This window comes from Pyrus communis, chromosome 7 (assembly GCF_041283825.1).
Source record: "Pyrus communis isolate YQ-2024b chromosome 7, ASM4128382v1, whole genome shotgun sequence".
NCBI classification, from domain to species: domain Eukaryota; kingdom Viridiplantae; phylum Streptophyta; class Magnoliopsida; order Rosales; family Rosaceae; genus Pyrus; species Pyrus communis.
In genome coordinates, this window is record NC_142571.1 from 26,518,663 (window position 1) to 26,535,716 (window position 17,054).

At 39.2% G+C, this 17,054-nt stretch overlaps 2 protein-coding genes and 1 pseudogene across 6 annotated transcripts; all 3 read left to right on the forward strand.

The window, feature by feature from the left end:
* Positions 1–5,887, forward strand: LOC137733438 (potassium transporter 2). 5 transcript variants are annotated; one of them, XM_088696746.1, is made up of 11 exons: positions 1–261; positions 353–385; positions 1,978–2,080; positions 2,282–2,516; positions 2,602–2,847; positions 2,933–2,986; positions 3,139–3,399; positions 3,684–3,736; positions 3,831–3,948; positions 4,193–4,447; positions 4,596–5,887. In XM_088696746.1, exons 3-11 carry the CDS (start codon positions 2,042–2,044, stop codon positions 5,699–5,701), a joined length of 2,367 nt encoding a protein of 788 aa, XP_088552872.1. In that variant the 5' UTR covers positions 1–261; positions 353–385; positions 1,978–2,041; the 3' UTR covers positions 5,702–5,887. The 5 variants fall into 5 exon arrangements, with proteins under 5 accessions (XP_088552872.1, XP_068328689.2, XP_088552873.1 ...); XM_068472588.2 differs by lacking the exons at positions 1–261; positions 353–385 and adding an exon at positions 711–972; XM_088696747.1 differs by lacking the exons at positions 1–261; positions 353–385 and adding an exon at positions 882–1,305.
* A 1,103-nt stretch (positions 5,888–6,990) lies between these two features.
* On the forward strand, positions 6,991–8,786 carry LOC137733439 (uncharacterized). Its single transcript, XM_068472589.2, has 3 exons — positions 6,991–7,391; positions 7,710–7,773; positions 8,414–8,786. The coding sequence occupies exons 1-3, from the start codon at positions 7,083–7,085 to the stop codon at positions 8,581–8,583; spliced, it is 543 nt and encodes a 180-aa protein (XP_068328690.2). The 5' UTR covers positions 6,991–7,082; the 3' UTR covers positions 8,584–8,786.
* A 642-nt stretch (positions 8,787–9,428) lies between these two features.
* Positions 9,429–16,115, forward strand: LOC137734478 (glucan endo-1,3-beta-glucosidase pseudogene; annotated as a pseudogene).
* Positions 16,116–17,054: the final 939 nt, after the last annotated feature.

A 17,054-nucleotide genomic window follows, 5' to 3' on the forward strand; every position in this document is an offset into this window, starting at 1 on the left:
ACGGTCACAAGCTTTTCATTCCACTCAAACACACATCAAATGCATCCCCTATCGAACCGAATAAACATTCAAATCTTTAATCCATCTGTGTACTGCTTCAGTTTACTTGACAAAGCCTGCTAAACACCCAGTTGCCAGTTGCTGTCACCCCACTCAGGAAAAGTGTGAGGCTCGGCTCCAGCGCTCTCAAGTATAAAACTCATGTTTTCGTGAAAGGATTTGTAGCTTAGTTGGTTAAGAGCGTTCAACCATGCACTGGAGGTCGTGAATTTGATTCCTGTTCTCTCGTTATGCTGTGTGAAAAGAAAGAAAAAAAAAAAAAAAAAGCTCATTTTTTGTTCTCTGTCTGCAGATCTATGCTGATTTGCTGGTGTGAAAATCTTAGGTAATTTTAGTTTGTAATCTGTTTGTGTAAATGCGAGCAATATCTCATTTTCGTTTTGTTATTGACTCCACTATTTTTCTCTGAGTCCTCGATATTCTAAACTACTGTAATTTACGAGATAGAAGTTCGAACTTGAGTTAGATACATTGACTGCTAACTGCATAACTGCTAGATTTAAAGTTATTTAACTTATTCCTTGAATTTCAAGCTCAAATTTTGACTGTATTGGTGGGGGGTTATAGTTAGGAAGGCAGTCTTCCAGAAAATAGCTGATGCAACCAAAATGTTGTTTAGCTAAAATGGAAAAAGGTCAAAGTGGGTCAGAAAAGGGAAAAGTCCACAAAGGCCACTCCCAGTGGCTGATGGAAAATCTGAAATGACACAGCCTTTCAGCCCTTCATGTTGTATGTCTCTTCAAGGGTTGGGAAAAAGTTAGCTCCTTTGAGCTAGCATTAGCATGTTCAGAAGTACTTGATTTCACATGGGTTTGCCAATTGCCTGTAAATTTTGACAGTCCTTGTTTGCAAAGATCTCTTTTTTCTCTGGCATTTGGGCAAATCTTACAAGTCTCTGGAAATTAACTTTTGGTATGCTCTTGGTTTTGTTTGTTGTTTTCTTCCGTTAGCTGCAAACCCTTTTGTTTATTTATTGAAAGAGTGACAGTTTACCTGTATTTTTGGGGAAAATTTGTAAAGACACAAGCTTTCATGGTTTACAAGCAAAAGAAAATGAAGGGTTTTAGCACTTATAAATGAAATTCTTTAAATAATCGAAGGTTGAGAGTGAGAGAGAGAGAGAGAGAGAAAGAGAGAGAGAGAGAGGGAAGTGATGAGATAGTGGCTATGAATCTGAGATGAATGGTCCTTGAAATCAGCTTTATTTGCGTGGGCACCAGTTGCCTGATCTTTCTTTTCTTTTGGGTATATGCAACGCTTCTTTACTGATTCACGTGGCTATGCCTTTGTTTCCATTACTTTTATTTGGTCATCTGCTGATTTTCTCCAATTTCCATATGTTTTTCTTGTGACAAATGCAAAGTTTGTTCTATCAAAAAACAAAAAAAAAAATTAAAAAAAAAAAAAAAAAGGAAATGCAAAGTTTGATGTCACATGCACCACAGTTAAATTCAAGTTCATCTTTGCCCTATAGAATGTTGACAGCAAGGTCTCACTGTTTTTTTTCCTAACCCTACCAACCATGGAAGGTTGAGAAGGGTAAGACAACAGTGACAGCACCTGCATATAGAATGAATGAGGGTCCCTTACATTAATGTGACCTTTATCTGAAGAATTCTAGTGCAGCTGATCACCAATTCTTTTTTATTTTTTGGCTTTTGGGTTTTCATCCCTTTTGAGATTTCGTTCCTATCCTGGAAATTTGCAAAAGATTTCTCTGTCAGCTTTCAAAAATTTGGTGGGAATGTGATTGCAGGTATGAATGCCATGTGGGTTTATTGGAAAGTGTGTGAATATCTTCTTGAAAGTGTGATTGTTCATCCCATGAAATCTATAAAGCTGTGGATTTTAAATATTTGGATTTTGCAGAATCTGCACTTTGAGTTAACCAATGAAACCTGTACTGTTTCAATGCAGATCTGCAAATAACTGCTTCCAACTGAAGAAATCTAGCACTCAAAGTTGAAATTTTACCAGAGCCATGGATCTTGAGAGAATTAAGTGTTGGGACGCTTCAAAGGTTAGTGCTGTATCTTCATTGTGCTTATGTTCATCAACCCTTTCGATGTTTCTGGCTGGTTGTGATGGTATAAGTCTATAAGCAAAACAATTTATGTTTTATAAAGTCGGTGAGTGATTTTACTTTAGCAGTTTGGTATGTTGAATGTTCCTAGAATCGACCCGAATTCTCAGAAGTTTGTATGGTGGACTGAATTTTCAGAAGGATTCTTGGAAGAATGTTATGCTCTTGGCCTACCAGAGCCTTGGAGTAGTGTATGGTGACCTGAGCATTTCCCCTCTCTATGTTTACAAGAGCGCATTTGCAGAAGACATTCAACATTCGGATACGAATGAAGAGATTTATGGTGTACTTTCTTTTGTCTTCTGGACTCTTACTTTAGTTCCGCTGGTCAAGTATGTCTTTATAGTCCTTCGAGCTGATGATAATGGAGAGGGTAAGTACTAAACAAGCAGTGTACAATGCGTATATCTTGTATAATTGTATTTAGGTTGTAACATTTGGTGCATGATTTTCTGCAGGTGGTACATTTGCACTGTATTCGCTGATATGTAGGCACGCCAAAGTAAGCCTTCTCCCCAACCGCCAGCTTGCTGATGAGGCACTTTCTACTTATAAATTGGAGCACCACCCAGAGAAGGAAAAAAGTTCGAGGGTGAAAGTTGTACTCGAGAAGTGCAAGACCTTGCACACTGCCTTGCTAATTCTTGTTCTTCTTGGAACTTGTATGGTAATTGGCGATGGAGTGCTCACTCCAGCAATTTCAGGTAGAAGGCATTTCGTTTTGAAGAATCAAAGATGTAGGAATCCCTTCTGGTTTGATGACTAATTCATGTCTATGCTTTATTTTAGTCTTTTCTGCGGTGTCTGGCCTGGAATTATCCATGTCCAAGGAGCATCACCAGTGTAAGCAGTCTCACTCCTACTCGATTTTCCATTTCCAGTCGATAGGAGCGTAGGATTAATCAATTATTGTTTTCTTAAGGTTTGTATATGGTGAAATGTCAACTTTACTTTGATTATACTGATGTACATAAATTTCACTTGCCAATTTTCAGATGCTGTGGTTCCAATTACTTGTTTCATATTGTTGTGTTTATTTGCACTTCAACACTATGGCACCCATCGAATCGGATTCCTTTTTGCACCAGTGGTGTTGGCATGGCTTCTGTGCATCAGTGCTCTTGGCTTGTATAATATAATCCACTGGAACCGGTATGTCTATCATGCTCTGTCTCCGTATTACATGTTCAAGTTCTTGAGGAAGACAAGGATAAGTGGCTGGATGTCTTTGGGTGGAATATTGCTGTGCATAACAGGTAACATCGGAAAATAATTATCATATTCCCCTATATACATCTTGTCATGTTGCTTGTCCTGCATATTGATGAGTTGTGGAAAATGTATTGCATAAAGCATAAGTATGCCAGTGCGTGTCAGATCCAATACGGTAGAAGGCATTGAACATGGAATTCCAGAAAACCTGAACTGAAAATTTCACAGAACTGACATTCACATCCTGAAATGATTTGACGGTAAATGAATGCAGACGAAAAGAGAGAAACCAAGTAAATGCTAATGGTATGTGTGACTATGTGTGCAGGCTCAGAGGCAATGTTTGCTGATCTTGGCCACTTCTCATATAATGCCATTCAGGTAATTCATACCGTCCTAGTAATATCTTCTCTATGCATCGCCAATGCTGATTTGCACACTGATAATGGAAGTTGCAAACCCCTTCATTGTGCAGGTTGCTTTTACCTTTTTGGTTTATCCAGCTCTTATATTGGCATATATGGGGCAGGCTGCTTACTTATCGCAGCATCACCACAGCAGTCACCAGATCAGCTTTTATGTCTCGGTTCCAGGTACGTGTCATTATTGTTCTAAAGGCAGGAATATATCCAGCATCTGTAGAAATAGAATCAGATATGCTGCTACTTGAGAATTGGATGATTTAGTTTGCACTGTACTACGAGGAGTTCTAGGATTCATACAGCGGTGGTTTTCTAGGATTCATGCCGTAATCTTTTAGGATAGCTATTATACTGTAATTGTCTACTTTATATATTTGTTATGGAAGATGTATCAGCTCTTCATTTTTTGGGACAGAAACTGTGAGATGGCCTGTGCTTGTACTAGCCATTCTTGCTTCTGTTGTGGGAAGCCAAGCAATCATCAGCGGAACATTTTCTATCATAAACCAGAGCCAATCATTAAGTTGTTTTCCGAGAGTCAAGGTCGTCCACACTTCTGACAAGGTACATGGGCAGATATACATCCCCGAGATCAATTGGATGCTCATGATCCTCTGCATTGCAGTGACCATTGGATTTAGAGACACAAAACACCTAGGAAATGCTTCTGGTAAGTTACCCTTACATATTTTGCTAGCTAGGACTATAAATTTGATCTTAAAGCCTGCTAAATTTCAAGACACGAATGCATCCAAGAGGAAGATAATTAATCACTTTTGTTGCTTGAAGTACAAAGCGGTTGTTATTTTTTATTGCAGGGCTAGCAGTGATGACGGTTATGTTGGTTACCACATGCCTCACCTCCTTGGTGATTGTCATTTGTTGGCACAAGCCACCTATTGTAGCCCTTTGCTTCCTAATCTTCTTTGGCTCCATTGAATTGCTCTACTTCTCAGCTTCGCTCACCAAGTTCCGAGAGGGTGCCTGGCTTCCCATCCTTCTTGCGCTGTTCCTCATGACTATCATGTTTGTATGGCACTATGCAACCATCAAGAAGTATGAATATGACCTCCACAACAAGGTTTCATTAGACTGGCTTCTAGCTTTGGGTCCAAGCCTGGGAATCGCTCGGGTCCCTGGCATTGGCCTAGTGTTCACAGATCTCACCTCCGGCATTCCTGCTAACTTCTCCCGCTTTGTAACCAACCTCCCTGCTTTCCACCGCGTCTTAGTTTTCGTGTGTGTAAAATCAGTCCCTGTCCCTTATGTGCCACCTGCTGAGCGATACTTGGTGGGTCGCGTTGGTCCTGCAGCTCATCGGTCCTACAGGTGCATTGTTCGTTATGGATACCGTGATGTCCATCAAGATGTTGACTCCTTTGAGACAGAACTAGTTGAAAGGCTGGGTGATTTCATCCGATATGACTGGTGTCGAACACAGAGAACTAGCTCCTGCACTGAGGATAATGCATCAAGGTCTACTGACACAAGCGAGTGTAGACTAGCTGTCATTGGAACAGTAGCATTTTCTGGTGCATCAGCTTATGAGATGGAGGAGACTCTACCAGCAAGTGTATCTGTTGGTTTCCCAACTGTAGAAAGCATAACAGACGTTATTGAGATGGAACTGGTTGAACGAAGAGTGAGGTTTGCCATCGACGAGGAGTCTCAGCCTGACACCCAGCCTGAGAATACAACGCTGATACGCGAAGAGCTTGGGGATCTCTACGCAGCTCAAGAGGCTGGGACTGCATTTATACTGGGGCACTCACACGTTAAAGCGAAGCAAGGCTCGTCATTTATGAAGAGATTCGCCATTAACTTCGGTTATAACTGCCTGAGGAGGAATTGCCGGGGCCCAGACGTGGCGCTGAAGGTCCCGCCGGTGTCTCTTCTCGAGGTTGGCATGGTTTATATTGTGTAGACCAGACGGACATGTTACCTACCGAAATAGCTTTGTCTTTGTTTCACTCATGTCATAGTCTCATTGATGAAATTGGCTACCAGAAAATTGTAAAGGTTACTCTTTTCTTGAGTGGATATGAGGCTTGACCCGTTATGATTTTGTGCCATTTCTAATTTTTATCAACATGAAAGTGTTTTGTCTGAAGCGTTTTTATTAGAAACACGTTAAGCTTATTTGCTTGTATGCCCCTTTTTTATGAAATTTTACTTTTATCCCGAACTTGTAACTGTATGACTATGGCTCTTGTGGTTTATATCTTGACCTACGTAACCTCCTCGTCAAGTTGATTGGAAAAAATTGTAAACGAATGTATAACTGACCCAAAACCGATGCCCTTGTTCCACATCATTCTACATAAGTATAGAAATTACAAACTTAATTATATTCTTAGCACAAAGCCCTATATATACAAATACAATCATGTATACTTGGCAGACAAGTAAGGATCTTTACAAATCAGGAATACAATCAAAATTAGATTACAATATTAATTCATAAACCTTAGGATAGAAGGTTTTCTTGGACAAGAATGACTCGACCACTAACTCAACAGGTAATACAAGATTGAAGATGGATGCGAAGAATATTTGAAAACGCTCCACAAGGCAAGAAGTTTGGCCCGAAAACACATTTGTCGAATGAAAGAGACTGATAACATGATTGCCAAGTCACTTGATACAGACTCATTTGTAAGATCTAAGAAAGCCTTTTGAGAGGCGACAAGTTTGGATTGTAGAAGAAGATACTGTTGTTTAGATAGACTCTTTGTCAAGAGATCTGCAAGTTGATCCAATGATAGAATAAAATGAACTTTGTGACTTACGAGTGCCAAACTTAACACGTTCACGAACAAAATGATAATCGAACTCAATATGCTTTCTGCGAACATGAAACATCGGGTTGACTGTAATGTACATAGTATTGAAATTATCACAGAAAATTTAAGTGGGCAAAATTAATGAGTTTCTTGTTTTACTTTATAAAATAAGATAACGTTGATCACGAAATGAAAGCACCAAAAGTAAAATCACACAGTAACCGAAGTTGTAAGTTATGGGAGGAAAGTGAGACTTTCTTTAAAGCAAGGGGCACATAAACAAAACCTTAGTTTTTTATTGGCCATCAGTTTAAGATTCTATAAGATACTTCATGTTTGGATAGAATGACTGCTATGACAAATAGCCACGTAGTATTATACAAACCACCAGGACTTTTGAGTGGCATTCATGCCATGCGTTCACCACAACTAGCCATTATTTAATCCTCCAAACGGGCAAAATGTTTCAATCATTCACAAAAAACCCTCCAACCAAACGGAGAACAACCAATTAATCCAGACATGGGAGTACTAATAAGAACACTTCCTCTGAGCTCTCCGCATAGAAATTTTGCTTCTAATTTTGGAGCTGCAGAGAGATTGCCTAACGGTGGATTCATCAGCAGGAGCTCCTCCTTTCAGTTTAGAGTGCTGGCCAAAACAGAGAAGGGGGAGAAGGAGGAAGAACCAAAGAAGGAAACCAAACAGTCTTTCTTCAGCAGTGTGACAGAAGCACTTGATTTTTCTCAGACCAGGTCTGCAGAGGATGCTATGCTTATTGAAGAAGCTAGGGATGCCACTAAATCCGGAGAGAGAATGTCCAGACAACAGGTATAAATTAATCACCTTGAATTCATGACCTCCTTCAATTTCCATCTCAACTTTCAATTTGGTTTTGAGCTTTTTAATTTTTTGTAACTTGCCAATTTGCCCCTACCGTCACATTTATCACATTTAATATTAATTTCTATCATTTGAACGGCAAATTGACGCATTCAACGAAATTAAAAAGCTCATTACCAAATTGAAAAATCAGCGGGCAAATTCGAATAACACATTAAGTTTAGAATGGATTTTTATTTTTTATTTATTAATTAAACCAGAATGCTTATGTGAGATTGCTGATAGATTTTTCTTATTTTCATGCAGTATGGGGCTTTGAGAAGGAAAATTGGAGGGACATACAAGGATTTCTTCAAAGACTATGTTGAGGGTATGTAGCATTAGCAATTTCAAACATTCATATATTTTCTGCAAAGAAATTTAGAAATATACGCACAAATAAAACAGATTACAAGCTTTTGATTAGACGAGAACTAGATGGACAATAAATAGATAATAAAACTACTATAAACTTTAGTCTATATACAACTTATTGTGTGTTTAGCGTGTCTAAATTCTACTTTTATTAAAAGGTTGTAGCCAGTTCATATGTGTGTTTCATCATATTTTTTGTTTTCGGTGATGTTTTTTTTGTTTTTCTCTTCATGGGTTTTGGCTTCGTCCTCGCATTTGTATTCTTTTATTTTTGTTTTTCTTTATTTAATAAATTTTGGAGATAGGGGACTGGGTCGTTATATTAGGGAGTTAGCCAATTTTAATTGCTCTTAGTAGAAGAAAAAAAAAGTAGTCTACTTGTAGTTGATGACTAATCCTAGGACCTTGGTCCTCTCTTTCCACCTTGTGCGGGTTTAGAGAGTAAGACTTCTATTATTGTAGTCCGACGACCGAACCCTTAGGTAGTTCGACTTGCCTCTCCATTATCATTCTTTCAATAAAAAAAAAATGTGTATTTAAAAAAATTATTGAAATGATTTTCCTAATTTGGATAATTGTTCTTGACTTGGTACCAGTGGATGGGCAATATGTGGAGGATGGCTGGGTGGACAAGACTTGCAAGGTTTGCAAGAAAGACACGGGTGGCGAGGCCAGGCAAGTGGACAAGCTTGGAAGATATGTTCATGTAGCCTGTTTGGAGAAATCAAAATCCGGCAATTTTTTCACCAGACTTTTCTCCGGATGATTTATTAAGGGATAATTAGGCTCAGCACTTTGCTCTGTACATCTCAGAGATATGCCAGAGAACGCCTAAACTGGCGATGTGGTGTCGTTTTCAGATACGAAAATATATTATTTCAGTGCTGGATACATAGACGATTTGAGGACTTCTGTTTCAATTTGTTTAGCTGTGATTTATGGCCATTTATAAATGAAATTATGCAGCTATGTAACAGTTTAAGAACCAAATGGATACGTATACGATGCGGGTAGCACGACCAACCAAACCTATATATGTACGTTCGACAAAGAAAACCCAAATAGGTATATATATTACCTACGTTTTACATTCGTTCCTTCTTGGATTTAACCGCGGCTTAGGCCATGCATAGTGGGACTGTCGGAACTCTAGGTTTCTGAGGTGCATGATTTAGGGCCTCAAAAATACATTTGAAGATTTAGGGAAGTTTTAGGCTTTTAGTAGTTTAGGTTTTCCTGGTTTGAGTTGGAAAAACTAAACTACTAAAAACTAATAAGGAAAACTTTTACCCACTACTATAAAAGGGGATATCATTGGCGGTTTAAAACCGACAAGAAACACCAGTTACTGTCGGATATTTGGTAAAAATCCGACATTAGATCGTACAATGTCGGATAGAGTAACGACACCAATACTACCGTCACCAAAAGGGTAATGAAAAATTCGGTCTCAACAAAAATGGAAAAGTTTTCGGTTTTTAGTAGTCCTCAATATTTTGTCAACTCGGTCTCAATATTACAGTACGAAACTTTCCCGTTTTTGTTAGTAAGGTTTGATATTATATAATGTGTAGTTTAGAGTTGTCTTTGCAAATTGTTGGTAAGGTTTGATGTCATATTTTCATTCAATCTTTGCAATGGCCAGTAACTTTCCACTGCTTTGTCTCGTCTTCTTCGTGGCGCTTTCGACAGCATTCGGTTCTCCAATTGGAGTATGCTACGGAATGCTAGGCAATGACTTGCCACCACCAAAGGAAGTAATTTCCGTGTACAAATCCAACAAAATCTAAAGAATGAGACGACGTATGATCCTAACCAGGAAGCGCTCCAGGCCCTTCTTAATTCTGACGTTGAAGTCCTAGTCGGAGTTGGTAATGAGGAACTTCAACAACTTGCAAGTACTGAATCCGCTGCTGAGGACTGGGTAGAAACGTACATTAGGCCTTATTCACCGCAAATCAATTTTCTATACATAGCCGTAGGCAACGAGGTCGTCCCGGAAGAGGTTGCAAAATACGTCCTCCCAGCAATGCCAAACTTGCACAATGCATCGAGCTCCGGGGGTCTTGACTCTATTTAGCAAATAAAGGTCTCGATGGCAGTTGCATCGTCAGTACTGGGTGAGTCTTACCCTCCCTCGGCTGCAAAGTTTTCTCAAGACACCGCGGAGTACATGGTTCCGATTGCACAATACTTGAACAGCTTTGGGGCACCATTGCTAGCCAATGTGTACCCTTACTTTACCTACATTGAGAAACCCTAGCGACGTTTCACTGCCTTATGGCTTATGCATTGTTCGCTTCAGAAAGCGTTGTTGTTACGGATGATGGTCTGAGTTATGACTGTTGAATAATTGGCCAAGTGGCCAAGTGGACAAGTCCAAGAAAACTTTAGATTAAACAAACCAAAAGTGAGGAACACCTTCCTTGTTTTAGGGAGGAAAATAAGGGAAATGTTTGGTTGCTTTTGAAAAAGGTTTTGAAACAACACCCGTGAGTTTTGGTTTTTTTCATAATAAAGGGTTTGGTTGCTTTTCCATTCGGTTGTGTGGAAACAAGAGAGAAGGGAGATTTGCAGAGAGTTTTGCAGAGAGAAAGAGGGCAGAGAACAAGGGGTGCCACATCCCCCATTTGAAAAGAGCTCCTCTCTTCGGTTAATAATCATTCACCAAAGTAGTTGTTGTTGTAATAGCTTTGAGCTATATGTATAGAGAAGAAATTATTCATTATATTTCTTTCTCTATTTGTTTCTTTGGTGTGTGAGAGTTATTGGGTGTATTGGGCTTTTGGGGTTGTGAGATTGCCAACACTTTGTAAACTCCCATTTGGTTGATAGTGGATTATTGGGTGAGCTCCTACTGCTCCGAGGACGTACTCCAGTTACACTGACTGTGGAGGAACCTCGTTAAAATCTTGGTGTTATCTTTTATATTTTGTTCTTGCATTTTATTTGATATATTTCCTGTGGGTTAGCTTGAGTTGGTTCCAAAATAGATTTGGTGCTATCCTAGCACAACAATTGGTATCAGAGCACTGGTTGCTCTTGGGTACTGTCTAGTTGCCAAAGATGTCAGACGGGCAAGATGAGAATCCTTTTGGAAGCAGCTCCGGGTTTGCAAGAACTACGGTGCAAAATGCAAAATTCGAAGTGGAAAAGTTTGATGGCACAAACAACTTCGGGATGTGGCAATGTGAGGTTAAAGATGTGTTGGCTCAACAAGATCTTCTTGCCGCCTTGGGAGAGAAGCCTGAAGCTATGTCGAAACTGGAATGGGAGAAATTAAATTTGTGGGCTTGCTCTTCAATTCGGTTGTGCCTTGCAAAAACTCAGAAGTATTTTGTGATGCGGGAGACTTTGGCAAGTGTGTTGTGGCAAAAATTGGAAGACAAGTATATGACGAAGAGTGCAGAGAACCGGCTACACTTGAAGAAAAAGCTCTACCGCTTCCAATACAAAGAAGGTACAAAAATGATTAGACACCTTGATGCTTTTAATAAGTTGATTGCCGACTTGTTAAATTTAGATGAGGATATTAAGGATGAAGATAAGGCCTTAATATTGTTGAATTCCTTGCCAGACTCTTATGAGCATTTTGTTACCACTATTATGCATGGTAAAGAAACTGTGAAATTTGAAGATGTGTCAAATGCCTTGATGAATTATGAAATGAGGCATAGAGATAAAAATCATGATAGTACCTCTGAAGCTTTATTTGTTAGAGGTAGATCATCGGAGAGGAGATCCTCTTCTAGCAGGAAAAAATCACAGTCTCGACCTAGAGGAAACTCTAAAGGTAGAAAACCTTTGGAAAGGGATGAATGTGCCTTTTGTCGTAATAAGGGCCATTGGAAGAAAGATTGTCCTAGATTGAAGACCAAAGGCAAAGAAAGTTCTGAAGCTAATGTTGCTGAGGTTGAAACAGATTTTTCTGATTTTGCTTTAACCACTTCCTCATCATTTGATTGTGCTACTAAGTGGGTTTTGGATACGGGTTGTACTCATCATATGACTCCTCACAAGGATTGGTTTTCAAGCTTGAAAGAGTTTGATGGCGGTGTTGTGTTCATGGGAGATGACAATCCTTGCACAACAAAAGGGATTGGTACAGTTCGTTTGAAGTTGCATGATGGCATGGTTAAAGAGTTGACAGGTGTTCGGTATGTACCGAATTTGAAGAAAAATCTTATTTCTTTGGGAACTTTGGAAGCCAAGGGCTTCAGGTTTCATTCAGATGGGCAGACATTGAAGGTGACTTATGGTGCACTTGTTGTGATGAAAGCTCCTCGATGTGGCCATTTGTATTTATTACAAGGAAGCACTGTGACAGGTGAAGCATCTGTAGTCTCAGAAAATATGGGCACATCCGATTCTGATACTACTAGACTGTGGCATATGAGATTAGGCCATGCCGGTGAGAAAGCTCTACAAGGGCTTGTGAAACAAGGTCTTCTAAAAGGTGCCACGACTTGTAAGCTTGATTTCTGTGAGCATTGTGTCTTGGGGAAGCAAACTAGAGTGAAGTTTGGTACTGCTGTACATCAGACGAAGGGCATTCTTGATTATGTGCATTCAGATGTTTGGGGTCCTACAAAGACTCCCTCTTTGAGTGGTAGACATTGGTTCGTGACCTTTGTTGATGATTATTCAAGAAGGTCTTGGGTCTACACTATGAAGCACAAGAGTGAGGTGTTGAGCATTTTCTTGGGTTGGAAGAAAATGGTTGAGAACCAGACTGGGAGAAAGATTAAGATTTTGAGATCGGATAATGGTGGTGAATACACATCCGACCCTTTCTTTAAAGTTTGCAAAGAGGAAGGGATTGTGAGACATTTTAGTGTCCGGGGAACTCCACAACAAAATGGAGTTGCAGAAAGATTGAATCGAACCTTGCTTGAGAAGGTTAGATGCATGTTGTCTCAGTCGGGTTTGAGCAAGTCGTTTTGGGCAGAGGCAGTTACTTATGCATGTCATATCATCAACCGATTACCCTCAGCTGCTGTTCAGGGTAAGACGCCAATGGAGGTATGGTTTGGAAAACCCTCTTCTGATTATGACTATATTCGTATTTTTGGTTCACCTGCTTATTTTCATGTAACTGAAAATAAACTTGATCCTAGAGCCAAAAAGGCTATCTTTCTTGGTTTTAGTAGTGGTGTCAAAGGTTACAGGTTGTGGTGCCCAGAGATGAAAAAACTTGTAATCAGCAGAGATGTGACATTTGATGAAGAAAATATGTTTAGAGACTCTGAAAAGAATGTGAAAGATGTCCAACAGGTGGAGCTTGAGAAAGTTGCCTCTAGTACTTCAAATCCTATTTCCGCTGATGTCGAAGCCACTACAAGTGAAGAAGTGGGAGACCATGAGGATGTTGAAGAAGTTGAACTTGTAGATTCTATTCAAGTTGAAGAGCAAGTTTCACCTCAAGAGTCTATTGCTAAGAACAGAGGAAAGAGAAATATTACCAAGCCAGCTCGGTATAGTGACTATGTTGCTTTTGCTCTTCCTATTATCACTGATGAGATTCCATCCAATTTTGAGGAAGCCATTGAAAGTGAGGAAAAGGAGAAGTGGTGCAATGCCATGGGTGATGAGATGAATTCTCTCTTGAAGAACAAGACTTGGGAGTTAGCTAAATTGCCTAAGGGTAAGAAAGCTATTGGTTGCAAATGGGTGTATGCCAAGAAGGAAGATGCTGATGAGAAAAGCAATGTGAGATTCAAAGCAAGATTAGTTGCTAAAGGGTATGCACAAAAGGAGGGCATTGACTACAACGAAATATTTTCTCCAGTTGTGAAGCACTCCTCAATTCGCATTATGTTAGCTCTTGTTGCACAATATGATCTTGAGCTTGTGCAACTCGATGTGAAGACGGCTTTCCTACATGGTGATTTGAATGAAGAGATCTATATGTGTCAACCGGATGGGTATAAAGTGAAAGGGAAAGAAAATTTGTTTTGCAAGTTGAAGAAATCACTTTATGGCTTGAAGCAATCTCCAAGACAATGGTATTTGAGGTTTGATAAATTTATGAGAGGCCAAAATTATTCTAGAAGTCAATATGATCATTGTGTGTACTTCAAGAAGTTACAAGATGGGTCTTTCATTTATTTATTGATATATGTTGATGATATGTTGATTGCCTCAAAGAATGTCGAAGAGATTGAGAAATTGAAGAAGCAAATGAAGAATGAGTTTGAGATGAAGGATCTTGGTGAAGCAAAGAAGATCCTTGGCATGGAGATCACTAGAGACAGAGAGAAGGGTTTGGTTTGTTTGAATCAAAGACAATACCTTGAGAAGTTGATTCGGAAGTTTGGAGTTCATGATTCAACTAAACCGGTTAGTACCCCTTTGGCTCCTCATTTTAAATTGAGTTCTCTACAATGTCCTAAAACTGATCAAGAGAAGCTACAAATGAAAAATATACCATATGCAAATTTGGTTGGTAGTTTGATGTATGCAATGGTATGCTCTAGACCGGATATTGCTCATGCAGTTGGCATGGTGAGTCGATATATGCATAATCCTGGTAAAGAGCATTGGAATGCAGCTAAGTGGATATTGAGGTATCTCCATGGTACTCGAGATGTTGGTTTATGCTTTGAGAGGGATGACTCTGGTATTGGTCATTTTGCTGTTGGTTATGTTGATTCAGATTATGCAGGTGATCTGGATGGAAGAAAGTCTACTACAGGCTATGTGTTTACTATGGCTAAAGGGCCAGTTTGTTGGAGGTCCATTTTGCAGTCGTCTGTTGCTTTGTCTACTACAGAGGCTGAATATATGGCAGTTGCTGAAGCTATAAAGGAGGCCATTTGGATACATGGGCTGATTAGAGATTTGGGGGTTGATCAGAAGCAGGTGGAGGTGCATTGTGATAGTCAGAGTGCCATTTATTTGGCTAAGTATCAGGTTCATCATGCGAGGACCAAGCACATAGATGTGCGTTATCACTTTGTTCGTGAAGTAGTTGGTGAAGGGGAGATCATTCTCCAGAAGATTCCAACTAAAGACAACCCCGCTGATATGTTGACTAAGGTTGTTGGTGTAGCCAAGTTTGTTCATTGCTTGAACTTGGCTCACATTTTGCCTATATAAAGAAGGCGTTGAGCAGTAGGAGTTTTGGAGCATTTGGCTCGGCATGAGTTGTTCTCTTGCTAGTGATTGGGAGTGTTTTTTGTGTTGATTGTGTTGGTTGGCTTATCATGGCGTTTTCGGAACTTGGCCAAGGTGGAGATTGTTGAATAATTGGCCAAGTGGCCAAGTGGACAAGTCCAAGAAAACTTTAGATTAAACAAACCAAAAGTGAGGAACACCTTCCTTGTTTTAGGGAGGAAAATAAGGGAAATGTTTGGTTGCTTTTGAAAAAGGTTTTGAAACAACACCCGTGAGTTTTGGTTTTTTTCATAATAAAGGGTTTGGTTGCTTTTCCATTCGGTTGTGTGGAAACAAGAGAGAAGGGAGATTTGCAGAGAGTTTTGCAGAGAGAAAGAGGGCAGAGAACAAGGGGTGCCACATCCCCCATTTGAAAAGAGCTCCTCTCTTCGGTTAATAATCATTCACCAAAGTAGTTGTTGTTGTAATAGCTTTGAGCTATATGTATAGAGAAGAAATTATTCATTATATTTCTTTCTCTATTTGTTTCTTTGGTGTGTGAGAGTTATTGGGTGTATTGGGCTTTTGGGGTTGTGAGATTGCCAACACTTTGTAAACTCCCATTTGGTTGATAGTGGATTATTGGGTGAGCTCCTACTGCTCCGAGGACGTACTCCAGTTACACTGACTGTGGAGGAACCTCGTTAAAATCTTGGTGTTATCTTTTATATTTTGTTCTTGCATTTTATTTGATATATTTCCTGTGGGTTAGCTTGAGTTGGTTCCAAAATAGATTTGGTGCTATCCTAGCACAACAATGACCTGTTTGATGCCATGGTGGATCGTTTTACATCCTTGCAGGAAGCAGGGGCACCCCAAGTTCGAGTGGTGGTGTCCGAGAGGGGCTGCCCCTCCGACGGGAATGGGAACGTGACAACGCCAAGCATTGCGCAAAAATACGACTCTAACCTAATGAGGCACGTGCTGTCGTCACATGGCACTCCAAGGCGGGCGGAAAAGTCCATCGAGACTTACTTGTTTGCCATGTTTAACGAGAACATGAAACCTGGTGAAGCAGTGGAGCGACAATGGGGTCTGTTTTATCCGAACAAGAGAAATGCTTATAGCTCTCTCCCACCGTCCCACGTTCTCTCTTACGCTCTTACTCTCTTTCTCTTTCCTTCAATTTTAACAACAAAGTGAAAAATTTCACACGTGTGTGGGCATATACTAGTCTTATTAATTTGAAGAACAAAGGATGGAGCTGGTAACGGGAAGTACACAGCTCAAACTGCAGTCAGATTGTGTTCTGTTTAATTTATTTTTTCATAATTCGAATGTGATTAGTCTCCAAATAATGCAACATTCTCAGATTTTTTTTAAATTTTTTTATACACACTTTGTTTGATTTATGTGTTTATCCAATTTTATGAACCGATGATGATGGAACTAAGAACAATATTTGGCTACTCAAATATGAGTAGGAACTCCTACTCAAACTTTTTTGTTGTCAATTTATAGAACTTCATGTTTATAATCAGAACCGTTCATATTATAAATCACCCTATAAAGATCACCTCTGCAAAAAATCAATTAAAATTAAGGTCGTTTAGTCATCAAACTGTTTAAAAACAAATGAACGGTATTTGTAGAAGCATTACGACCCGTCTATGTATTTGCTACAATAAATTGACTAAACGACCTTAGTTTTAATTTATTTTTTTTGCAGAGATGATCTTTTACAGTGTGATTCATAGTATGAACGATTTTTATCATAAATACAAAGCTCTGTGATTAAAATATTAAGAGTTTTGAGTAGGAGTTCGTACTTATCCTGAAGTAATCAACTATTGTTCTGGAACTAATCAAGGCTTTTGCGAATTGCTAAGCACCACATTAAATTATTAATCATACATTGCTCTTTCTATACATCAATTAAGTTCGAAGATTTCAACAACAAAATGGCAATAAAAACTAGATTTTATCGTCACGGAATAATTAGCCAATAAAATTAAATTTAACCTTGATGTAACCAAGTTAAGTTAAAATAATATATAGACTTTGATCTACTTCCAAATCCTCTTATCATACTTATATTAAATCTCAAATAAAAAGAAAAAAAACCAAAATATGCTAAGCTCA

Bases quoted from the DNA above. Each gene is read 5' to 3' on its own strand.
- LOC137733438 (XM_088696745.1), top strand. From the start codon at position 2,225: ATGTTCCTAGAATCGACCCGAATTCTCAGAAGTTTGTATGGTGGACTG. The intron at 2,848-2,932 runs GTAGAAGGCATT...GCTTTATTTTAG, and splicing joins GCTCACTCCAGCAATTTCAG to TCTTTTCTGCGGTGTCTGGC. The intron at 3,400-3,683 runs GTAACATCGGAA...CTATGTGTGCAG, and splicing joins AATATTGCTGTGCATAACAG to GCTCAGAGGCAATGTTTGCT.
- LOC137733439 (XM_068472589.2), top strand. From the start codon at position 7,083: ATGGGAGTACTAATAAGAACACTTCCTCTGAGCTCTCCGCATAGAAAT. The intron at 7,392-7,709 runs GTATAAATTAAT...ATTTTCATGCAG, and splicing joins AGAGAATGTCCAGACAACAG to TATGGGGCTTTGAGAAGGAA. The intron at 7,774-8,413 runs GTATGTAGCATT...ACTTGGTACCAG, and splicing joins CTTCAAAGACTATGTTGAGG to TGGATGGGCAATATGTGGAG.